General features: G+C 62.4%; 1 protein-coding gene across 3 annotated transcripts; it reads right to left on the minus strand.

Annotated features, from left to right (window-relative positions):
* Positions 1-7,017: 7,017 nt before the first annotated feature.
* On the minus strand, positions 7,018-16,645 carry LOC131574358 (large ribosomal subunit protein bL9m-like). 3 transcript variants are annotated; one of them, XM_058828800.1, is made up of 8 exons: positions 16,370-16,643; positions 16,302-16,315; positions 14,265-14,424; positions 13,879-14,003; positions 11,358-11,408; positions 11,144-11,245; positions 9,468-9,551; positions 7,022-8,002 (listed from the first exon to the last, which is right to left on the minus strand). In XM_058828800.1, exons 1-8 carry the CDS (start codon positions 16,596-16,598, stop codon positions 7,871-7,873), a joined length of 897 nt encoding a protein of 298 aa, XP_058684783.1. In that variant the 5' UTR covers positions 16,599-16,643; the 3' UTR covers positions 7,022-7,870. The 3 variants fall into 3 exon arrangements, with proteins under 3 accessions (XP_058684784.1, XP_058684783.1, XP_058684782.1); XM_058828799.1 differs by having other exon boundaries at positions 7,024-8,002; positions 16,302-16,642; XM_058828801.1 differs by lacking the exon at positions 9,468-9,551 and having other exon boundaries at positions 7,018-8,002; positions 16,302-16,645.
* Between the last annotated feature and the right edge of the window lie 67 nt (positions 16,646-16,712).

A 16,712-nucleotide genomic window follows, 5' to 3' on the forward strand; every position in this document is an offset into this window, starting at 1 on the left:
TGGGGAGGGGGGGTTTAATCCCCCCATAATCCCCCCCCAGCCCCCCCCAGGATCAGCGCAGCCCGTGGGGAGGGGGGGACACACAAAGGGGGGGGGGGACAAAGCCCCCAAACCCCCCAAACCCCACCGGGACCCCCCCCCGGGGCTCAGCGCAGCTCGGGGGGCGCTGGGGGTGGAGCCCCCTCCCCAAATTCCCAGCGCGGTGCGGGGGCAGCTGCGGGGGCGGGCCGCCCCTAATCCCCCCCCAACCCCCTCCCCAAAATCCCCGCAGGATTTGCGGCCCCAAATCCCGGGATTATCCCGGCCAAGCCAAATCCCCCCCGGGACCGGCGGGACACGCGCGGAGCCCGCGGGGGGGGGGAGATCCGAGCCCCCTCCCCACCCTGGGGACCCCCCCAAACCCCTCACCCCCGTCAGGGACCCCCAAATCCTCCCCAGGCAGCCCCAAACCCCCCAGATCCGGGTGGGGGGCGGGAATGGGAGGTGGGACCCCCGCCCAAATTGAATTGGGGGGGGGTGGGGGACACCTGAACCCCCCCGGACCCCCCCCCCCCCCAATCCCGGGCTTTGTTTCTCCGTGCCCGCCCGGCAGCGCTTCATTAGCGCCAGGGCCTCATTAGCGGCGCTAATTAAACACCCCCCACCCCCCAAAATCCCCCCCGCAGCGGGGTCCGGGGTGGGGCTGAAACGGGGGGTGGGAGGTGCTGGAGGGGGGGCGATTCTGGGGGCTTCAGGGCGATTCTGGGGGGTTTCAGGTTGATTTTGGGGGGTTTCAGGGCGATTCTGGGGGGTTTCAGGTTGATTTTGGGGGGTTTCAGGGCGATTTTGGGGAGTTTCAGGTTGATTTTGGGGGGTTTCAGGTTGATTTTTGAGAGGTTTCAGGTTGATTTTGAGGGGTCTCAGGTTGATTTTGGGGGGTCTCAGGTTGATTTTTGGGGGTTTCAAGTTGATTTTTGGGGTTTCAGGTTGATTTTGGGGGGTTTCAGGTGGATTTTGGAGGGTTTCAGGTTGATTTTGGGGGTTTTTGGTTGATTTTTCGAGGTTTCAAGTTGATTTTGAGGTGTTTCATGGCGATTTTTTTGGGGTTTTCAGGGTGATTTTGGGGTGTCAGGAGTCGGGGGCTGCCAGGGGGGGTTTGGGGGTGCCCCGGGGGGGGTCCCCGCGCCCCCCACTCACCCCCGGGAGGGTTTTCTGCTCGTGCAGGGCGCTCTGGGCCTTCAGGGCCGACTCGCGGGCGCAGTAGGTCAGGAAGGCGCATCCTGGGGGAAAGAAATGGGTCTGGGGGCGTTTGGGGGGGACACGGGGGGGACCCCCGGGGTGTCCCAGGTGACACAGAGGGTCCGGAGCCCCCCCAGGAACACCCAGAGACCCCAAACGACCCCCAGAGACCCCAGACCCAGCAGCCAAGTGCCCCCACAGACCCCAAATCCCCCCTAAAAATTCCCAAATAACCCCCGGGACCCCCCGGGACCCCCCAAATCCCCCCAGAGCCCCCCAGAGCCCCCAGACCCCCCCAGAGCCCCCCCAGACCCCCCAAATCCCCCCAGAGCCCCCCCAGAGCCCCCCCAGAGCCCCCCAGAGCCCCCCCAGATCCCCCCAGAGCCCCCCCAGACCCCCCCAGAGCCCCCCAGACCCCCCAAGACCCCCAAGGCCCCACCCAGGACCCCTCATCCCTGCCCCTCCCCCCAGGGCCACGCGGGACAGGGAGGGGTCCCCAAAACCCCCGGGGGGGGAGGGGCGGTCAGTGCCCCCCTCCTGTCCTGGGGGGTCCCGGGGACCCCCAGAGACCCCCCCAGAGCCGGTGCCTGTCGGGGGTACAGGCGGTGCCGGGGGTTTGGGGGGTGTTGGGGACAGGGTCAGGTGTGGGGGTCCCCGGGGTGTCACTGTCACCCCCTCCCACAGCCAGGACCCCCCCCAGGGACCCCCAGAGCCGGTGTCACCCCCGGGGACACACGGGGTGAGCACGTGACACCCCAGGGACAGACACAGCACCCTGAAACAACACCCGGACACCCTGAAACAACACCTGGACACCCCAAAACAACACCCAGACACCCCCAGGGACAGACACAACACCCCGAAACAACACCTGGACACCCCGAAACAACACCTGGACACCGTGAAACAACACCCGGACACCCCAAAACAACACCTGGACACTCCCAGGGACACCCAGGGCCGGTATCACCCCCGGGGACACACGGGGTGAGCACGTGACACCCCAGGGACAGACAGCACCCCGAAACAACAGCTGGACACCCCAAAACAACACCTGGACACCCCAAAACAACACCCGGACACCTCAAAACAGCACCTGGACACCCCAAAACAGCACCCGGGCACCCCCAGGGACAGACACAACACCTTGAAACAACATCCGGATGCTCCAAAACAACACCTGGACACCCCAAAACAACACCTGGACACCCCAAAACAACACCTGGGCACCTCAAAACAACACCCAGACAACCCAAAACAACACCTGGACACCCCCAGGGACACCCAGAGCCGGTGTCACCCTCACAGGGTCACCCGGGGTGACCACGTGACACCCCAACACTCACCTGACATCCCAAAACAACACCTGACACAACACCCCAACACCCCCAGGGCCCGGTGTCACCTGGAGGGGCACCCACGTGACACCCAACACCCGCCTGGCACCCCCAAACAACACCCGGCGGCCACCTGGAACAACAGCCGGACACAATAACCCAGCAACACCCCCAAAACACCCCAACAACACCCCAAAAGCGATGCCCCAACAGCACTGCAGCACCCCAACAACACCTCAACAACACCCCAACAACACCTCAACAACACCCCAACAACACCCCAACAACACCCCAACAACACCCCAACAACACCCCAACAACACCTCAACAACACCTCAACAACATCCCCCACTCACCCAACACCACAAGAGCCGGACACAGCACCCTGGTACAACACCCCACACCTGACACCAACACCCCACACCCGACACCAACACCCCACACCCGACACCAACACCCGACACCAGCACCCCACACCCGACACCCCACACCCGACACCAACACCCCACACCCGACACCAGCACCCCACACCCGACACCCCACACCCGACACCACCCCACACCTGACACCAGCACCCCACACCCGACACCAACACCCGACACCAGCACCCCACACTCGCCTGACACAACCCCCACACGGCCCCGTGACCCCACAGCCGCCCCCACCCCCAACAGCCGGGCTGCAACACCCTGACAACGGTGTCCAGGCTGGGCTGGGGGGCTGCGGCTGTTCCTGTGCTCGGGGCTGTTCCTGGGGCTGTGCCCAGGGCTGTTCCCGTGCCTGGGGCTGTTCCCATGCCTGGGGCTGTACCCAGGGCTGTATCTGGGGCTGTTCCTGTTCCTGGGGCTGTTCCTGTTCCTGGGGCTGTTCCTGTTCCTGGGGCTGTTCCCATGCCCAGGGCTGTTCCTGGGGCTGTTCCCATGCTCGGGGCTGTACCCAGGGCTGTTCCTGGGGCTGTTCCTGTGCTCGGGGCTGTTCCTGGGGCTGTTCCTGTGCCTGGGGTTGTTCCCATGCCCAGGGCTGTTCCTGGGGCTGTTCCTGTGCTCGGGGCTGTACCCAGGGCTGTTCTTGGGGCTGTTCCTGTGCCTGGGGCTGTTCCCATGCCCAGGGCTATTCCTGGGGCTGTTCCTGTGCTCGGGGCTGTACCCAGGGCTGTATCTGGGGCTGTTCCTGTACCCAGGGCTGTATCTGGGGCTGTTCCTGTTCCTGGGGCTGTTCCTGTGCCCGGGGCTGTTCCTGGGGCTGTTCCCATGCCCGGGGCTGTACCCCAGGCCTGCGGCTGTAGGTTGAGCCGTGGCTGTTGCTCAAGGCCTTTGGCTGTACTGGGGCTGTTCCCAGGGCTGTTCCCGGTGCTCTCGGTTGTACCCGGGGCTGTTCCCGGTACCGGGGCCTGTTCCCGGTGCCCTCGATTGTAGCCGGTACTGTTTGTGGGGCTGTTCCCAGTACCGGGGCCCTCGGTTGTACCTGGGGCTGTTCCCGGTACAGGGGCCTGTTCCCGGTGCCCCTGGTTGTTCCCGGTACCGGGAATGGTTCCTGACTCCAGGGCTGTTCCCGGTACCGGGGCTCTCGGTTGTACCCAGGGCTGTTCCCGGTACCCCAGGCCGTGTCTCGGGGCTGTTCCCGGTGCTGGGAGCTGTTCCCGGTACCGGGGGCTGTGTCTCGGGGCTGTTCCCGGTACCGGGGGCTGTATCTGGGGCTGTTCCCGGTGCTGGGAGCTGTTCCCGGTACCGGGAGCTGTTCCTGGTGCTGAGGCCGTGGCACGGGGCTGTTCCCAGTACCGGGGGCCGTACCCGGGGCTGCTCCCGGTGTTGGGGGCTGTTCCCGGTACCGGGAGCCACATCCCGGGGCTATTCCCAGTACCGGGGGCAGTTTCTGGTACCGGGGGCTCTGTCCTGGGCCTGTTCCCGGTACCGGGGGCAATTCCCAGAACCGGGGGCCGTACCCGGGGCTGTTCCCGGTGCTGGGGGCTGTTCCCAGTACCGGGAGCTGTGTCACAAGGCCGCTCCCGGTACCGGGGGCCATCTCCCAGGGCTGTTCCCGGTACCGGGGGCCACATCCCGGGGTTATTCCCAGTACCGGGAGCTGTTCGTGGTACCGGGGGCCACATCCCGGAGCTATTCCTGGCACCGGGGGCGGGATCCCAGGGCTGATCCCGGTATCTGGGGCCATTCCCGGTACCGGGGGCCGGATCCCAGGGCTGATCCCGGTATCTGGGGCCGTTCCCGGTACCGGGGGCCGGATCCCAGGGCTGATCCCGGTATCTGGGGCCGTTCCCGGTACCGGGGGCTGGATCCCAGGGCTGATCCCGGTATCTGGGGCCGTTCCCGGTACCGGGGGCCAAATCCCGGGGCTATTCCCAGTACCAGGGGCTGTTCCCGGTACCGGGGGCCGTGTCCCGGGGCTATTCCCGGTGCTGGGAGCTGTTCCTGGTAGCCACAACATGGGGCCATTCCCGGTCCCGGGGGCCGCTCTCGGTACCGGGGGCTGAATCCCAGGGCCGATCCCGGTATCTGGGGCCATACCCTGGGGCCGATCCCGGTATCTGGGGCCGATCCCGGTATCTGGAGCCGTTTCCGGTACCGGAGGCCGAATCCCGGGGCTGTCCCCGTGCCCGTGCCCCACACCCACCCCCGCTGCCCGTGCCCCATTCCCGGTTCCCGGTTCCCCGTTCCGGTACCTTTGTGCATCCCGGTGTACTTGTCCTTGATGACGGTGAGCTCGTAGATTTTCCCGAATTGCTCAAAAATCGGTTTCAGGTCCTTCTCCTCCAGGTGCCGCGGGATCTGCCCCACGAAGAGTTTGATGGCGTCGGGCTCCTTCATGGGGCCGCCGGGGGCTCCCCGGGCCCCGGGGCCGCTCCCGCTCCCCGCTATCACCGCCCGGCCTCGGCTCCCGGTGCTCCCGGCGGTGCCCGGTGCCCCGGCGCACACAAAGGACGAGGCGGCCCCGGGGCTCGGCTCGGCTCCGGGGACGGGGCGCGGCGGGGCGGGGGCAGCTCTGCCCGGGGGGCGGCGCTCCCGGCGCTCCCGGTGCGTCCCGGCCGTTTCCCGGGTGCTGCTCCCCAAAAATCCCGCTGGATGCTGCGAGCGCCCGCCCCGCCGGTACCGCCCCGGTGGCCTCGGGGAGGGTCCCGGTACCGGGCGGGGGGAGCTCAACGCCCGGTTCGGTCCATGGCGGCGGCGGCCGTCGGTCCCCCGAGAGCGCCGGTGGTGGCCGAGCCCCCCCCCGCCCGCTGGGGCACCGGGTACCGGGTACCGGCACCGGGATCGGCACCGGGAGACGCTTTTCTTCCTCGGTTGGGGCCGCCCCGCCCCGCCCCGCCCGGTGCTGATGTCAGAGCGGCACCGGGGACCGGCACCGGGGACCGGCACCGGGGACCGGCACCGGGGACCGGCACCGGGGACCGGCACCGGGGACCGGCACCGGGGACCGGCAGCGGGGACCGGCACCGGGGACCGGCACCGGGGACCGGCACCGGGGCCTGGGGAGCGGGACCGGGGATGGAGAGCTGGGGACCGGCTACCGGCACCGGGAAGGGATAACGGGAACCGGCACCGTCTGTGGGGAACGGGGTTCTGGCTACCGGGCACCGGCACCGGCGGCAACAGCGGGGCCTGGAGCCCGGGCCCGGGGCTCTGGGAACCGGCTACCGGCACCGGGGACCGGCAACCGAGCACCGGCACCGGCCGTGGGGCGCTGGGCTGCGGCGGGACTGGGAAGCGGGGACGGGGAGACGGCGCCTGGAACCGGGCACGGCACCGGCACCGAGCTCGGGACCGGCGGCAGCGGCGGTACCGGGAACCGGGACGGGCCCCGGGCTCCGGTAACGGCCCCGCCCGGGCCCGGGGGGGGTGGGGATGTTTTGGGGAGGGGGCGGCGGCTGCGCAGGCGCGGGGGGGACACGGGGGGAGGGTCCGGTGTCCGCCCACGCGTGTCCCCTCCCCCCCCCGCGTGTCGCCGGTGCCTCCCGGTGCTGTCCCCGGTGCTGAAGGCAGCCCCGCCCCCTCCCCTCCCGTGTCACCTCCCACGGCCGCGGCCCGGGGCCCCCGGACCGGTGCCACCCCCTCTGTGCCACCCCCTCCGTGTCCCGGTGTCCCCAGACCGGTGCCACCCCCTCTGTGCCACCCCCTCCGTGTCCCGGTGTCCCCAGACCGGTGCCACCCCCTCCGTGGTGTCCCCAGGTCGGTGCCACCCCCTCGGTGTCCCGGTGCCACCCCTCAGTGTCACTGTCCCCCCTCCCGGCTCGGTGTCCCCTCCCGTGCCACCCCCCCCGTTGTCACGGCAATGAGGTGGCACCGCCCCATCCTGGGGGGTTTTGGGGACCCCCCCGCGGTGACACTTTGGGGACACGGGGCTCCCTCAGGTGGGTCCCAACCCCCCCAACCCCCCCCAAAAATTCACTCGGAACACCCGGATTTGGATCCCAGAAATTCCCTTTTTTTCCAGCGTGGGAAAACTCCCAGGAACGGCCTTTTCTTCCCCAAATCCTGCAGCTGCCAAAAATCCCTGAGACCCCCCCCAAAAAAATTTGGGACCCCCCAAAAATTCCTGGGATTCCCCAAATCCCGATCCTCCTTCTCCAGGGGAATTCCTGCTCCTGGAGTTCCCATGAGGGGGGGTCCCAAGGGTGGAACCCCCCCCCCCAAAATCCCATCCTGGGGATCCCCTGTGGGGTTTGGGGGGTCCTGGGGGGTTTGGGGGTCGCAGGAATCCCACGGCCCCCCAAAATCCTGGGAATCCCCCCAAAATCCCCCCTTTTCCAGGGAGCTGCTGCTCCTGGAGCTCCCTATGGGGGAGGAGGGTCCCAAAACCACCCCAAACCCATCCTGGGGACCCCAAATCCATCCTGGGGACCCCAAATCCATTCTGGGGACCCCAAATCCATCCTGGGGACCCCAAACCCATCCTGGGGACCCCCAAACCCATCCTGGGGACCCCAAATCCATCCTGGGGACCCCAAATCCATTCTGGGGACCCCAAATCCATCCTGGGGACCCCAAATCCATTCTGGGGACCCCAAACCCATCCCAGAGACCCCCCAAATCCATTCTGGGGACCCCAAATCCATTCTGGGGACCCAAACCCATTCTGGGGACCCCAAATCCCCGCCAGGGCCCCCCCTGGGGCAGAGTGGGGTTCAGGGGGATTTGGGGGGGCTCAGGACAACCCCAAAACTCCGGAGCTGCTGCTCTGGGAATCGGGAGATGTCCGGGACTTCCAGAGCTCAGGGGGGTCCCAAAGAGGGGGAAACGGCCCCAAATCCTCTGGGGGGACCCCAAATCCTTCTGGGGGGGACCCCAAAAGCCTCGGGGGTGTCAGAGGAGCTGCTCCCGGCTCCTCTCCAGCTGCTGCCGCTGCTGCTCCCGCCAGTGCCAGAAGCGTTTGGTTTTGGGGCGCAGGAACTGCACCACGTCCATGGGAACACGAACAGTGTCCAGCCCGTTCACCTGGGAACCCCAAAAACACCTGAGTCACCCCAAAAACACCCCAAAAACACCTGAATCACCCCAAAAACACCCCAAAAACACCCCCAAAACACCTGAATCACCCCAGAAACAACCCCAAAACCACCCCAAAAACACCCCCAGGGCACCACGTCCATGGGAACACGAACAGTGTCCAGCCCGTTCACCTGGGAACCCCAAAAACACCCCAAAAACACCTGAGTCACCCCAAAACCACCCCAAAAACACCTGAATCACCCCAAAAACAACCCCAAAAACACCTGAATCACCCCAAAAACACCCCAAAAACACCTGAATCACCCCAAAAACAACCCCAAAAACACCTGAATCACCCCAAAACCACCCCAAAAACACCTGAGTCACCCCAAAACAACCCCAAAAACACCTGAGAACCCCCAAAACAATCCCAAAACCACCTGAGTCACCCCAAAACCACCCCAAAAACACCTGAATCACCCCAAAAACAACCCCAAAAACACCTGAATCACCCCAAAACCACCCCAAAAACACCTGAATCACCCCAAAAACAACCCCAAAAACACCTGAATCACCCCAAAAACACCCCAAAAACACCTGAATCACCCCAAAAACACCCCAAAACCACCTGAATCACCCCAGAAACACCCAAAAACACCCCCAAAACACCTGAGTCACCCCAAAAACACCCCAAAACCACCTGATTCACCCCAAAACCAACCCCAAAACCAGCCCAGTGACCTCGAAGCAGCCCCAGGGCACCCCGAAATCCACCAGGAGACCCCGAAGTGCCCCTGGGTCACCCCAAAGTGCCCCTGGGTCACCCCAAAGTGCCCCTGGGTCACCCCAAAGTGCTCTGGGTCACCCCAAAACGCTCTGGGTCACCCCAAAGTGCTCTGGGTCACCCCAAAACGCTCTGGGTCACCCCAAAGTGCTCTGGGTCACCCCAAAGTGCTCTGGGTCACCCCAAAGTGCCCCTGGGTCACCCCAAAAGCGGCCCCAGGACAGCCCAACCCCCCCAGATCAGCCCAAGGGGCCCGGCTGGAGGGGGAGGGGGGAGGGGAGGAGGGGGGAGGGGAGAGGGAAATGGGGGGGAAGGGAAGGCGGGGGGGGGGGGGGGGGTCTGCTGTCCCCTCTCTGTCCCCTCCCTGTCCCCTCCCTGTCCCCTCTCTGTCCCCCTGTCCCCTCTCTGTCCTTCTGTCCCCTCTGTCCCCTCTCTGTCCCCCTGTCCCCTCCCTGTCCCTCTGTCCCCTCTCTGTCCCCCTCCCTCCATCCCCTCCCTGTCCCCCTGTCCCCTCCCTGTCCCCTCCCTGTCCCCTCCCTGTCACCTCCATCCCCTCCCTGTCCCCCTGTCCCCTCTCTGTCTCCTCCCTGTCCCCTCTCTGTCCCCTCCCTGTCCCCTCCCTGTCCCCTCCCTGTCACCTCCATCCCCTCTCTGTCCCCCTGTGTCCCCCTGTCCCTGTCCCCTCACCGTGACGTCACACCAGAAGTGTCCCCAGCGCCGGATGGGCTCTGGTGGCAGGCGCAGGGCGTGGGGGGGCACAAACACCCCGAGCTGCCAAACAGAGACCCCAAAAACCGGGAGTGACCCCAAAAACCGGGAGTGACCCCAAAAACCGGGAGTGACCCCAAAAACCGGGAGTGACCCCAAAATCCGGGAGTGACCCCAAATCCCGGGAGTGACCCCAAAATCCGGGAGTGACCCCAAATCCCAGGAGTGACCCCAAAAACCGGGAGTGACCCCAAAAACTGGGAGTGACCCCAAAAACCGGGAGTGACCCCAAAAACCGGGAGTGACCCCAAAATCCGGGAGTGACCCCAAATCCCGGGAGTGACCCCAAAATCCGGGAGTGACCCCAAATCCCAGGAGTGACCCCAAAAACCGGGAGTGACCCCAAAAACCGGGAGTGACCCCAAAAACTGGGAGTGACCCCAAATCCTGGGAGTGACCCCAAAAACCGGGAGTGACCCCAAATCCCAGGAGTGACCCCAAAAACCGGGAGTGACCCCAAACCCCGGGAGTGACCCCAAATCCTGGGAGTGACCCCAAATCCCGGGAGTGACCCCAAATCCCAGGAGTGACCCCAAAAACCGGGAGTGACCCCAAACCCCGGGAGTGACCCCAAAAACCGGGAGTGACCCCAAATCCTGGGAGTGACCCCAAACCCCGGGAGTGACCCCAAAAACCGGGAGTGACCCCAAATCCCAGGAGTGACCCCAAAAACCGGGAGTGACCCCAAAAACTGGGAGTGACCCCAAAAACCGGGAGTGACCCCAAAAACCGGGAGTGACCCCAAAAACTGAGAGTGACCCCAAATCCTGGGAGTGACCCCAAAAACCGGGAGTGACCCCAAAAACTGGGAGTGACCCCAAATCCTGGGAGTGACCCCAAACCCCGGGAGTGACCCCAAAAACCGGGAGTGACCCCAAAAACCGGGAGTGACCCCAAATCCTGGGAGTGACCCCAAAAACCGGGAGTGACCCCAAAAACTGGGAGTGACCCCAAACCCCGGGAGTGACCCCAAAAACTGGGAGTGACCCCAAAAACCGGGAGTGACCCCAAATCCTGGGATCCCACCCCAAATCCCGGGAGTGACCCCAAATCCCAGGAGTGACCCCAAAAACCGGGAGTGACCCCAAACCCCGGGAGTGACCCCAAAAACTGGGATCCCATCCCAAATCCTGGGATCCCATCCCAAATTCTGGGGGTGACCCCAAATCCTGGGATCCCACCCCAAACCCCGGGAGTGATCCCAAATCCTGGGAGTGACCCCAAATCCTGGGATTCCATCCCAAAACCCAGGATCCCACCCCAAATTCCGGGAGTGACCCCAAATCCTGGGATCCAACCCCAAATCCTGGGATCCAACCCCAAATCCTGGGAGTGACCCCAAACCCCGGGAGTGACCCCAAATCCTGGGAGTGACCCCAAATCCTGGGATCCCACCCCAAATCCCGGGAGTGACCCCAAATCCCAGGAGCAGGGCTGGACCGAGACCCCCAAATCCTTCGGGAATGACCCCAAACTTTGGGATTTGCCCCATTTTCTGTGGCTCTGGGAATCCCCAAAATCCCCACAAAACTCCCAAAATTCCCAAAAATCCCCCAAATCCCAAAATTCCCCCAAATGCCCCCGAGCCCGCTCACGTTCTTGAGGAAGTGCCGGGCCACGATGTCGGGGCTGAGCTCCCAGCTCACGTTGTTCTTCATCCCCACCTGGAGCCGGCAGCGCCGCAGGAATTCCAGAGTCTGGGAAAACGGGAGAGGCTGGGAAGGGCCCCGGGAATGGGGGGAATTCCCGGGATTTGGGGGATTTTGGGGGTTTTTGGGGATTTTTGGGGTTTTTGGGGGAAGCGCTCACCTTCTGCCCGCTCGGGGTTTGGAGCTCCTCCAGCTTCCCCTCCTGAGCCAGCTGGGAATGGAGAGAGGGAATGAGGGGAAAATGGGGAAAAATGGGGAAAAATGGGGAAAAATGGGGAAAAATGGGGAAAAATGGGGAAAAATGGGGAAAAATGGGATTGGGATGGGGAAAAATGGGGGGAAAATGGGGAAAAATGGGATTGGGATGGGGAAAATGGGACTGGGGAGGGGAAAAATGGGGAGAAAAAGGGGAAAAATGGGGAAAAATGGGGAAAAATGGGGGAAAATGGGGGAAAATGGGGGAAAATGGCGAAAAGTGGGGAAAAATGGGATTGGGGAGGGGAGAAATGGGGGGAAAATGGGGAAAAATAGGATTGGGATGGGGAAAATGGGATTGGGATGGGGAAAATGGGATTGGGATGGGGAAAAATGGGGGAAAACGGGGAAAAATGGGGAAAAATGGGATTGGGATGGGGAAAAATGGGGAAAAATGGGGAAAAATGGGATTGGGGAGGGGAAAATGGGATTGGGATGGGGAAAAATGGGGAAAAAATGGGGAAAAATGGGATTGGGATGGGGAAAATGGGGGAAACCGGGGAAAAATGGGGAAAAATGGGATTGAGATGGGGAAAATGGGGGGAAAATGGGGGAAAAATGGGGAAAAATGGGATTGGGGAGGGGAAAATGGGGAAAAATGGGGAAAAATGGGATTGGGGTGGGGAAAATGGGATTGGGATGGGGAAAAATGGGGAAAAATGGGGAAAATGGGGAAAAATGGGGAAAATGGGATTGGGATGGGGAAAATGGGGGAAAAATGGGGGAAAATGGGGAAAAATGGGATTGAGATGGGGAAAAATGGGGGAAAACGGGGAAAAATGGGGAAAAATGGGATTGGGATGGGGAAAACGGGGGGAAAATGGGGAAAAATGGGATTGAGATGGGGAAAATGGGGGGAAAATGGGGGAAAAATGGGGAAAAATGGGATTGGGGAGGGGAAAATGGGGAAAAATGGGATTGGGGTGGGGAAAATGGGATTGGGATGGGGAAAAATGGGGAAAAATGGGGAAAATGGGATTGGGATGGGGAAAATGGGATTGGGATGGGGAAAATGGGGGAAAAATGGGGGAAAATGGGGAAAAATGGGGAAAAATGGGGAAAAATGGGGAAAAATGGGGAAAAATGGGGAAAAATGGGGAAAAATGGGATTGAGGTGGGGAAAAATGGGATTGGGATGGGGGAAAATGGGATTGGGATGGGGGAAAATGGGGGAAAACGGGGAAAAATGGGGAAAAATGGGATTGGGATGGGGAAAATGGGGGAAAATGGGGGAAAAATGGGATTGGGGAGGGGGAAATGGGATTGGGATGGGGAAAAATGGGGGGAAATGGGGAAAAATGGGATTGGGGAGGGGAAAATGGGATTGGGATGGGGGAAAATGGGGAAAAATGGGATTGGGGTGGGGGAAAATGGGATTGGGATGGGGAAAATGGGATTGGGATGGGGAAAATGGGGAAAAATGGGATTGGGATGGGGAAAATGGGATTGGGATGGGGAAAATGGGGGAAAATGGGGAAAAATGGGGAAAAATGGGATTGGGATGGGGAAAATGGGGAAAAATGGGGAAAAATGGGATTGGGGTGGGGAAAATGGAATTGGGATGGGAAAAATGGGGGAAAACGGGGAAAAATGGGGAAAAATGGGATTGGGGAGGGGAAAATGGGATTGGGATGGGGAAAATGGGGGGAAAATGGGGGAAAAATGGGGGAAAACTGGGATTGGGGAGGGGGAAATGGGGATAGGTTCGGGAAGGTTCTGGAAGGTTTGGGAAGGTTTGGAAGGTTTGGGAAAGTTTGGAAGGTTCTGGAAGGTTTGGGAAGGTTTGGAAGGTTCCAGAAGGTTCAGGAAGGTTCAGGAAGGTTTGGGAAGGTTCAGGAAAGTTCCAGAAGGTCTGGAAGGTTCGGGAATGTTCTGGAAGGTTTCGGAAGGTTGGGAAGGTTGGGAAGGTTCAGGGAGGTTTGAGAAGGTTCCAGAAGGTTTGGAAGGTTTGGGAACGTTGCAGAAGGTTTGGGAAGGTTGGGAAGGTTCCAGAAAGTTTGTGAAGGTTCAGGAAGGTTTGGAAGGTTCCGGAAAGTTTGGGAAGTTTGTGAAGGTTCAGGAAGGTTCAGGAAGGTTCCAGAAGGCCTGGGAAGGTTTGTGAAGGTTGGGAATCTTCAGGAAGGTTCCAGAAGGTTCTGGAAGGTTGGGAAGGTTTGGGAAGGTTCCAAAAGGTCTGGGAAGGTTTGGAAAGGTTTGGGAAGGTTCAGGGAGGTTCAGGAAGGTTCCAGAAGGTCTGGAAAGGTTCAGGAAGGTTTGGGAAGGTCTGGGAAGGTTCAGGAAGGTTTGGGAAGGTTTGGGAGGTTCGGGAAGGCTCGGGAAGGTTCCAGAAGATTTGGGAAGGTTTGGAAGGCTTGGGAAGGTTCAGGAAGGTTCAGGAAGGTTCCAGAAGGTTCGGGAAGGTTCGGGAAGGTTCCGGAGGCGCTGACCTTGTCCTGATCCTGGAAGATCCGCAGGTTTTCCGGGGTGGGATACACGGCCAGGCCCTGCGGGAGGAGCCGGTTCCTGCCCAGGCGCTGCCCCACGCTCACCACGGCCCCGCGCCGCCCCACGCCTGCGGAAACACCGGAGGAGTTAAAACCGGGACAAAACCAGAAGGAAAAGGCTGGGAAAGGGTTGGGAATGTGGGAATTCCCAGGATTCCGGGGAAGGGCTCACTGCCAGAATTCCAGGGAATGCGGAATTCCTGGAATCAGCTCCGTGCTCCCCCCGTGGGAAAGGAAAAACCAAAAGGGAAATAAAGGGATAAAAGTGGGAGGGGAAGGGCTGGGAATGTGGGGATTCCCGGGATTCCCGGAATTCTGGGATGGCTCACCCTGCACGGAGCGGGTCAGGAGCAGCTCCATGCGGGAGCGGGGCAGGTGCTTCCCGTCCCTCAGCAGGCGGAAGACGCGGTGCCGGCGCGGGTGTAACCGGGGAGCCGCTCCCAGCCGCGCCAGCGGCACCGGCCACACGCGCTCCACCACCACCGAGCCCTGCGGGAGAGAGAATGACAGAGAATTCCAGAGAATTCCCAATGGGAATGGGGATCTGGCACCGGCCACACGCGCTCCACCACCACCGAGCCCTGGGAGAGAGAATGACAGAGAATTCCAGGGAATTCCCATTGGGAATGGGGATCTGGCACCGGCCACACGCGCTCCACCACCACCGAGCCCTGCGGGAGAGAATTCCAGAGAATTCCAGGGAATTCCCAATGGGAATGGGGATGGGAATGGGGATCTGGCACCGGCCACACGCGCTCCACCACCACCAAACCCTGCGGGACAGAATTCCAGAGAATTCCAGGGAATTCCCAATGGGAATGGGGATCTGGCACCGGCCACATGCGCTCCAGAACTACCGAGCCCTGGGAGAGAATTCCAGGGAATTCCTGATGGGCAATAGGGATTGGGAATGGGGATGGGAATGGGGATCTGGCACTGGCTGCATGCAGTGCAGCATCACCGAGCCCTGTGGGAGAGAATTCCAGGGAATTCCCCATGGGAATGGGGATGGAAATGGGGATTGGGAATGTTCCAGGGAATTCCCAATGGGAATGGGATTGGGAATGGGGATCTGGCACCGGCTGCGTGCACTGCAGCACCACCGAGCCCTGTGGGACAGAATTCCGGGAATTCCCAATGGGAATGGGGATCTGGCACTGGCCACACGCGCTCCACCACCACCGAGCCCTGCGGGAGAGAATTCCAGAGAATTCCAGAGAATTCCCAATGGGAATGGGGATGAGAATAGGGATCTGGCACCGGCTGCACACACTGCAGCACCACCGAGCCCTGTGGGACAGAATTCCGGGAATTCCCAATGGGAATGGGGAATGCTCCAGGGAATTTCCCATGGGAACAGAGCTCGGGATGGGGCAGCCCAGGGATCTGAGGTGGTGCCGACCCCACAGCCCAGAGACCCCAGAACCGCCCCACACACCCCACAGACCCTACAACCACCCCATAGACCCTGTAACCACCCCACAGACCCCATAGATCCTTTAACTGCCCCACAGACCCCACACACCCCACAACCACCCCACAGACCCCACAGACCCCACAACCACCCCACAGACCCCACAGACCCTATAACTGCCCCACAGACCCCACAGAGCCTGTAACTGCCCCAGAAAGAGGGTTTAGGATCTGGGGGGGTCAATGGGGTCTGGGAGGGCTCCAATGGGGGTTATGGGGTTTGGGGGTTTACAAGGTCTGAGGGATCCCTGATGGGGGTTATGGGGGATCCCTAATGAGGGTTATGGAGCCGGGAACGGTATAGGGGCTATGGGGTTCCATAACGGGGCTGTGGGGTCTATAACAGGGCTATGGGGTCAATAACGGGGCTGTGGGGTCAATAACGGGGCTGTGGGGTCAATAACGGGGCTGTGGGGTCAATAACGGGGCTATGGGGTCAATAACGGGGCTATGGGGTCAATAACGGGGCTATGGGGTCTATAACGGGGCTATGGGATCAATAACGGGGCTATGGGGTCTATAACGGGGCTGTGGGGTCAATAACGGGGCTGTGGGGTCTATAACAGGGCTATGGGGTCAATAACGGGGCTATGGGGTCAATAAGGGGGTTATGGGGTCAATAACGGGGCTATGGGGTCAATAACGGGGTTATGGGATCAATAACGGGGCTATGGGGTCAATAACGGGGCTGTGGGGTCTATAACGGGGCTATGGGGTCAATAAGGGGGTTATGGGGTCAATAACGGGGCTGTGGGGTCCCATAACGGGGCTATGGGGTCAATAACGGGGCTATGGGGTCTATAACGGGGTTATGGGGCCGGCTCAGGGCCCGTCCCGCCGCCCCCGGTACCGACGCCAGGCGCCCCCGCCATTCCCGGCGCCCCCGCTCTCACCAGGCCAGGGCTCAGGCTCAGGGCCCGTCCCGCCGCCACTCCCGGTGTCCCCGGCCTCAAGAGCCCCTGGCTCAGGGCCCGTCCCGCCGCCATTCCCGGTGCTCCCGGGCTCAGCAGCCCCCGGCTCAGGCCCAGGGCCCGTCCCGCCGCCATTCCCGGTGCTCCCGGGCTCAGCAGCCCCCGGCTCAGGCCCAGGGCCCGTCCCGCCGCCATTCCCGGTGCTCCCGGGCTCAGCAGCCCCCGGCTCAGGCCCAGGACCCGCCTCAGGGCCCGTCCCGCCGCCCCCGGGGCCAACATGGCGGCCCCGCTCCCCCTCACGGCGCCGAGGAGCGCGCGCCGCCCGCACTGCGCCTGCGCAGAGCCCGCGCCGGGCGGCACCGAAGGACCCCGGCCGGGGCTGCCCCGGAGCGC

The sequence above is a fragment of the Poecile atricapillus genome, unplaced genomic scaffold (assembly GCF_030490865.1).
Source record: "Poecile atricapillus isolate bPoeAtr1 unplaced genomic scaffold, bPoeAtr1.hap1 scaffold_265, whole genome shotgun sequence".
NCBI classification, from domain to species: Eukaryota; Metazoa; Chordata; class Aves; order Passeriformes; family Paridae; genus Poecile; species Poecile atricapillus.

Bases quoted from the DNA above. Each gene is read 5' to 3' on its own strand.
- LOC131574358 (XM_058828799.1), bottom strand. From the start codon at position 16,598: ATGTTGGCCCCGGGGGCGGCGGGACGGGCCCTGAGGCGGGTCCTGGGC. The intron at 14,004-14,264 runs GTGAGCCATCCC...GTGTTTCCGCAG, and splicing joins CCTGACCCGCTCCGTGCAGG to GCGTGGGGCGGCGCGGGGCC. The intron at 9,552-11,143 runs GTGAGCGGGCTC...TCTGTTTGGCAG, and splicing joins CCCGGCACTTCCTCAAGAAC to CTCGGGGTGTTTGTGCCCCC.